The following is a 7,456-nucleotide window of genomic DNA, read 5'->3' as shown; positions in this document are numbered from 1 at the left end:
AGGTGTAGTGATGTCAGGGTGGCAGGGATGTTGATGACAGGTGTAGTGATGTCAGGGTGACAGGGATGTTGATGACATGCCTAGTTATGCAGCATAATTGGGAAGAGAAAGAACGATGCTCTTTGCAGATAAATGGGTGAGTGTATCAAATGACACTCAATAACTATGTGGACATCTGTGTAAAGACCTGCTAAGCAGATGCTCTGCACAGCCTGCTTCTCTCAGTACACACACCTTCTTATCTGACATTTCCCTTTGTTTTTTTTTTGTTTGTTTGTTTGTTTTAAGCAGTGTAGTTTGAATGATTAGAAATAATTAAAGTTATTATCTGCTTGCTCAATTAGGATGGCTTTCAAGCAAGACATCATCTCATATAGTTTTTAGATTAAGTTATAAATGTTCACTTTAGAACTTCCTGAAGATTGATAGAGATGCATTTGAAAAGCATTATTTTTTTTATTGATTCTTAATGTAGTAAATTACTGAAGTTACTTGGCAGCAAACAGAAGTGGTCTGTAGTGTGGCTCACATTTATTCTCCTGATAGAGCCACAATTTGCATTAATTACATTGCAACTGCACTTACTTATATTAAAAGGCTTCTACCATAATTAATCCTTTTTATTTCAAATCATTTTGGCACAATTTCTAGCCATAAACACTCATAAAGGACAGACAGTTGAAAAATACGTTACAGGATTTTTCCATATACCTAGTGCTATTTTTTTCCTGACAGGTAGTTATTGATAAGCTTGAAGGGACAAGTGTAGCACAAGTGACTGGAAAAATGCTAAGTGGATTATTTTGCATAAAAAATAGGCCATTTTGAAGTTGTATAATTAACCTGTTTAGAAAATACCTTGATTTATGCTTACATTTGTATCTCAGTCGCATACATTATGGAAATTTAATTTATAATCCATTTAGCTGATGCAATCATAGTTTTTAGTGCTATCATTTATTAGTGCTTGTATATTAAACACTCCAAAGGCTTAAACCTGCCTTATGTAAAAAATTATACCTATGCATTTACATTTTATGAGTCACAGTGGGATTTCTGTTTAAAATTCAGGTGGCTCTGATACATTTAAGGAATTTCTCTGGATTATTGTTACTAATGCGGAAATGGCAAACAATGACCTTACATATTGAACACCAGTGATTTACACCTCCAGCTTACGTTTAAAGTCGTGGTGCAGATGAACACCTGGGATCAATCAAGTAGCTGGATGGAGAGTGTGCTCCGAGTCTTGGAGCTCATCATTCACGTGGAAGTGATGGAGCCCATAAGTGCTCCAGGTTAATAGTATTAACCATTCCTAACTTAGGCAAATTGTGGCTTGTTGGAACAAGTCTTTGTTTACATTATCAGCAGATGCCAAGTGCTAGTTGTCATTATCTTACCCAGTTTCTCTTTAGGAAGTTCTCCGTTGTCATTCTTTCAGATTAATTAAGAAATCATTGGTCTTCACATCACAAATAAAGCACAAGGACACAGTACTGAGCATTCTGGCTGAGGCTGCCACAGTCCAGAGAGAACGCTGTCTGTGCTGCCTTGGGACCTAGCGCAAGTGAACAAGACACCAGTGGCACATGAAGTGTTTATTTGGGAGACTGTGTTACCGGCTGTTTTCTAGCGTCCTCCTGTCGTGTACAGAGGGCGAGACCAAGGGGTCGGAGGCCGCGTTGGTGGGGTGTGTAGATGGACGGCAGTGAGCTCAGGTACAGCTGGCCAGTAGAAGTTGGGAGATGGATCCGTGCCCCAGAGCAGCGTAGACCTGGGGCAGGCCTGGACAGTCCAGGCTTGCCCCGGTGTGTATGGTGTGGTCTGGTAGTAGGTTTCCAGTGGGAAGAGAATCCTAACCACCCTGGAGATGATGTTTGGATTGTGTCTGGACATGGCGTGTGTCATGCTAAACTGTGGGGCAGAGGGCCCTGGCAGTGCCTGGGCCGCACTCCCACAGCCTGGCTCAGTGCAGCACTTGGAAGGTGGGCTGCGGCCGCCGGGCTGGGCGTGGGGGGGGGGGCTCTCTTTTTGTCTGTCTATGCCTCTGTGGTTGATTTTCCACAAGCCTGGGCAGCAGTCCCAGTTCTCCATCTCTAACGTGAGAAAGAGAACCCCCCTCTTCCGGAAAAGGGGGTTCTCGTCAACCAAGCAGGGTGCTCGCACCCTGTCCTTTGACCGCCAGCAGGGGTGGGAGTTCTTACATACATATCTGTGTAACAGAGGAACCTGCTCATGCCCAGTCATGTAAAGGTCTGATACTGATGCCAGGCCGTGCAGCAGGTTTGCCTGCGGGCCTAGGGCCTTCTGTGAGGGAGGGAGGCCCGAGGCCCGACCTCCGCAGCCCTTGCCCAGGACTGCCAAGTGAGGGTGACAGCTGTGAGCTGTCACTGCAGGTTTACAGGAAGTGTGAGTAGATGTGGCATTGTTACGTCGTCATGCATCGGAATGCTTGGATAGCGAGGAAAAAGTAACTTGAAGTAATGCAGGTGCCAGTGGCTCACCCCTGTGATCCTAGCTAGTCGAGGCTGAGATCTGAAGATCAAAATCCGAAGCCAGTCTGGGAGAAGTCCATGAGACTCTTAAGTAACCACCACCCAAAAAAAAGCTGGAAGTAGCGCTGTGGCTCAGGTGGTAGAGTGGCAACCTCGAAAATTTTAAGGGGGCTGGGAAGGTGGCTCAGTGGTAGAGCACTTGCCTTGTATGCATGAGGCCCGGGGTTCAATTCTTCAGCACCACATAAGCAAAAATAAAAAAGCCGGAAGTGGTGCTGTGGCTCAAGTAGTAGAGCGCTCGCCTTGAGCTGAAGAGCTGAGGGACAGCACCTAGGCCCAGAGTTCAAGCCCCACGACCGGACCCCCCAAAAAAAAAATTTAAGGGACAGCTGGGTGCCAAAGGCACACCCTTGTCATTCCAGCTACTCAGAAGGATGAAATCTGAGGGTTGAGGTCTGAAGCCAGCCTGGGCTGGAAGCTCCTTGAGATTCTTATCTCCCGTTAGCCACCAAAAAGTTGGATGTGGAGCTGTAGTTCAAATAGTAGATCACAAGATCAAGTGGTAGATCACACAAAAGTTCAGGGACATCATCCAGGCCCCAAGTTCAAGCCCCGGAACTGGTACCAAAAAGAAAAGACCCTCCAGCCTCAGCCTGCCAAGTGCTGAGAAGATGCATTTCCTAACATGTAAAGCTCATGTGGTATTATCGCGCATGCTGTCAGCCGCTTCTGCACTGCAGAGCTGGTAACTGGGAAAGATGGCCTGGCCCGCGTCGAGGCCCCAGCATACCCAAGAGTGAATACAACTGTCATTTGGAAATGAAATCCTTACAGATTTGGAGGAAGGATTCCAAAACCCAGTGACCAGACTGCTTGTGAGGGAGAGGGGAGAAGCCGCACAAAGCAGAGTCACAGTAGAGTAATGTAGCTGAAGCTAAGAACAAGCATGACCGAACCCTAGTGCTGGAAAGGCTGGTGAAGAGCCCTTTATTTTAGCCTTCAGAGGCAGCCCTGTCCCTCCGCACCTTTGTGTTGCAATGAGTCTGTCATTCGTGATGACTCGGTACAAAGCCCAGAACACTTGCGAGCTTAAAACATTTAAGGAAGACACTTGCTGGTCTCTGTTGCCGCCTGAAAGGGCCCATCTGCGTTCGCATCCTGTGGCCTGTCCCCGGCTGCCACAGGGCTGTCTGCACGCAGAAGGCATGGGCAGCCTGGCTGTGGCAAGCCCCGGTGTCTGTCTGCAGGAAGCAGAAGGAAGCTTGCACGTGCTAATCACTGTCTGCTCTCTGTTTAAAGGCGCTTTATGAAAACATGCTCGTGGAGCTGCCCTTCGCAGGCTTTTTCCTGTCCAAGCTGCTGGGGACCAGTGCCGACGTGGACATCCATCACCTGGCCTCCTTGGACCCCGAGGTGTACAGGAACCTTCTGTTTCTCAAAAGCTATGAGGAGGATGTGGAAGAGCTGGGGCTGAACTTCACTGTGGTGAACAACGACCTGGGGGAGGCCCAGGTGAGTCCCAGAGCCCGGGCTTGTGCCCACTCCGTCCTCCATCAGCCCTGAGCCTGCCGCCTGCCCTCCCCTCCTTCGCTGGAGCTGTGGCCTGGGGCTCAGTGAAGCCCAGCCTCCTCCAGCCCCCCACCCGCAGGAGTCTGCTAGCCGCCCTTCTGCCTGCCTGGCCGCCCCGCCCTGACGGGCACCTGCTGGCCAGCGCTCCCCCTTGTCCGGTGCCCTCTGGGCCCTCCCACTGCTTGTGAGGATTCTGTTCTTTTCTTTTTCTTTCTTTTTGTTTTGCACAACTCTATTGGAGTTTCAAACTTTCTTTTTTGAGAAGAGATACCTATATGTAACCCAGGCTGGCATCAAACTCAATCCTGACTGCCTCCAAGTGCTGGGATTACAGGGTGAACCACCACAACCTGTCTCCAGACTAATTTTCTGGGTGTGGGTGGGTGTGTGCTGGTCGTGGGGCCTGAACTCTGGGTCTGGGCGCTGTCCCTCAGCTCTTCAGCTCAAGGAGAGCGCTCTACCATTTGAGCCACAGCGCCACTTCTGGCTTTTTCTGCTTCTGTAGTGCTGAGGAATTGAACCCAAGCCTCATGTATGCAAGGCAAGCACTCTACCACTGAGCCACCTTCCCAGCCTCAAACTAATTTTCTTTTTTCTTTTTTTCTTTTTTTTTGTCGGTTGTGAGGCCTGAACTCTGGGCCTGGGCGCTGTCCCTCAGCACCTCAGCTCAAGGCTAGCGCTCCACCACTTGAGCCACAGCACCACTTCCAGCTTTTTCTACTTATGTGGTGCTGAGGAATGGAACCCATGGCCTCATGCATGCAAGGCAAGCACTCTACCACTGAGCCACCTTCCCAGCCCTAAACTAATTTTCTTAATAGCAGCTTTATTTCAATTGAATTCACATGCCATAAAACCTACCTGCTCTGAGTGTAAAGATCAGTGCTTTTAGTATACAAGAATATATAGTACAGCTGATAGAGCTATAAGCCATCACCACAGCTAAATGTAGAATATGACATTTCTATCCTAGACCTCCTAAGCACCCCTGCACAACATCCTGTCAGCTTACTCTGTGTTTAAAAATCTTACCACTTGCAAAGCCCTGAGAAACACAGAGGCTGGACACGTGGGAGGTCTCACCGCCTCCAGCTGCACAGTTACGTGGCTATTCCCCAGTTTCACTTCAGAAATTGCTGTTTGCACCATGACCGCCTCATTTTCAATCCCATCAGCAAGGCAGGAGGCCCCCGTTTTCCCAATACTTCCTCCTCCTCCTCCCGCCTCTCACTCCAAGAGAGGACAGTCCTACCAATACTAGTAGAACTAAGGCAGTAACCTGAGTGTTGCTCTGAGTCTCCCGTTGCACAGATCTGGTTCAGCAGCACTGTGCTTTGTATGTGTGCATGCACACAGTACTCAAGGTCTCCATCCCCTGCCCTGCTGTCTCTGGAGTGGCAGCGGCACAGGGCACAGGGCACAGCCTCTCTGGTTAGACCCTAGGCTCTGAAGCAGAGGGCTGAGGCTGCGGGTGTTGCTCAGCGCTCTGTCATGTGTTTCCTGTGCACAAGTCCCAGATGTCCATCTCCATCAAACCCACACTCCCCCACCCCCAGCCAAGAAGACACACACATGCACGCACACACACACATTTGAATATGCAGATGTCTAAATCTTCTGGTTATGGCTTTAAAATAATCCTCTTTTAGAACGTGAGTTTTCAGTCTGTTTCTCAGCCTTTAAACTCACCTGTTACAGAAATAGGCTTGGATTAAATCCTAGGTTGGAGTAAGGAATCAACACTGCTTGAGCAGTGTTATTTGAACTGACAACAGTGTCATGAATCGGGACTGAGAGAGGCGGGGCTGAGTTTCACTTAGTTGCAGCTTGGTTGTGTTTGGTTCCGTGTGTTGTCGGGAGTGTAAAACTAGCTGGAAGTTGAAGTGGGACTGGAAGGCCAACGTTGTTGTCCCGTAGACAGTGCTGTGTGCTGCTGCTGCCCTGTGCCTCCTGGAGGTGTGCCAGAAACCCGACGGACATTCTAGAGCAGGTCACAGCAGTTTTAATGTGTAGCATTTCCCAGCAGGCTTCAAGCCATCAGCCTCCTGAATAGCTAGGATTACAGGCCTGAGCTACCTGCACTCAGCTAGGATTTCAAATTAAAAGTAGGATTTTAAACTAACAGTGGCTCACACCTGTAATCCTAGCTACTCAGGAGACTGATCAGGTTCAAAGCCAGCCCCAGCAGGAAAGGCCATGAAACATTTATCTCTTAATTAACCACCAAAATCCTGCTACTACAGTTAGGGCTCAAGTGGTAGAATACAAGACCAGTCCCTTCCCCCCCCCCAAAAAAAAAATTTTTTTTAATCCAACCATTTTAAAGTTATTAGAAATATTCATTGTTTCTGATTAGCCAAGGTAATTGGAGCTTTCAGAATTCCTTTAACTGAAAACTTCACTGGTCCTTTGCCTTCCAAGTCACACCAGCACTCCATCATTTATTACCTGCCTTAATCCACTTAAAGGACGGATGTTGTTTTTATGTATGGAAGTATAATAGCTAGCCTCAGGAGACCTAGTAACAGATGGACTGTCCCCAAGTGCTGGCAGAGGAATTAAGGTAATGAACAGTCTTTACTCAGCCCAGAGACAATTGTTTGAAAGCCCATTGTTAGATTAGATGGTCCCAAAATTTAAAAACATAAATTAGTAAAGAAGACCAAATTATCATTAAAAAGGTGAAGCCATTCAGGAGACTGAGATTGGAGTATCAATTCAAAGCCAACCTAGGCAGGAAAGTCTTTGAGCCTCTGATTTCTAGTTAAGCACACACACAGAGTCAGAAGGGGAGCTATATCCCTAAGCAAAAAGGTTCATGGACTGCACCTGGGTCAGGAATAGAGGGAGGGAGACAGAGCCAAAAAAACTTGTGAAAACTACAATCCAGTTCTTTATGTCTCTGGTGCACCCTGGCACTGCTGTGCTCCTGTGTTTCCTAACCCTCTTGTACACTGACAGATTCTAAGTGTGGCTGTGTCCTGAAAAAATGACTCTTCTTTCTCTCGTTTGGTTATTTTTGAGATAAGGTCATACTGTATAGTCCAATCTAGCTTTGACCTTGAAGTGTTCCTGCCTTTCTTCCCAACTGCCCAGCTTTGGTTTTGAGGTAGGGTCCTTTTTTGCTCAGGCAAGCCTTGAATTCTAATCCTCCCTTTCTCTGACACCCAAGTAAATGGAATTACAGGTGAGCTCCACCGTCTACTGCCTCTATAGAAATAGAAGTGTGAGGGGCTGGGAAGGTGGCTCAGTGGTAGAGTGCTTGCCTTGCATGCCTGAGGCCCTGGGTTCGATTCCTCAGCTCCACATAAGCAGAAAAAGCCGGAAGTGGCGCTGTGGCTCAAGTGGTAGAGCGCTAGCCTTGAGCTGAAGAGCTGAGGGACAGCGCC

At 47.9% G+C, this 7,456-nt stretch overlaps 1 protein-coding gene across 1 annotated transcript in view; it reads left to right on the top strand.

Moving 5' to 3' along the window:
- Ube3c (ubiquitin protein ligase E3C) overlaps nucleotides 1–7,456 on the top strand; it is a 139,420-nt gene that overhangs the window by 117,301 nt on the left and 14,663 nt on the right. Inside the window, exon 20 of the mRNA XM_013027202.1 lies at nucleotides 3,798–4,032. Within this exon, the coding sequence (XP_012882656.1) occupies nucleotides 3,798–4,032 (235 nt within the window). The remainder of the gene's footprint in view (nucleotides 1–3,797; nucleotides 4,033–7,456) is intronic.

The sequence above is a fragment of the Dipodomys ordii genome, unplaced genomic scaffold (assembly GCF_000151885.1).
Source record: "Dipodomys ordii isolate 6190 unplaced genomic scaffold, Dord_2.0 Scaffold101, whole genome shotgun sequence".
Classification (NCBI taxonomy): Eukaryota; Metazoa; Chordata; class Mammalia; order Rodentia; family Heteromyidae; genus Dipodomys; species Dipodomys ordii.
The sequence above is the reverse complement of the archived record's forward strand: the minus strand, read 5'-3'. Positions and strand labels throughout refer to the sequence as shown.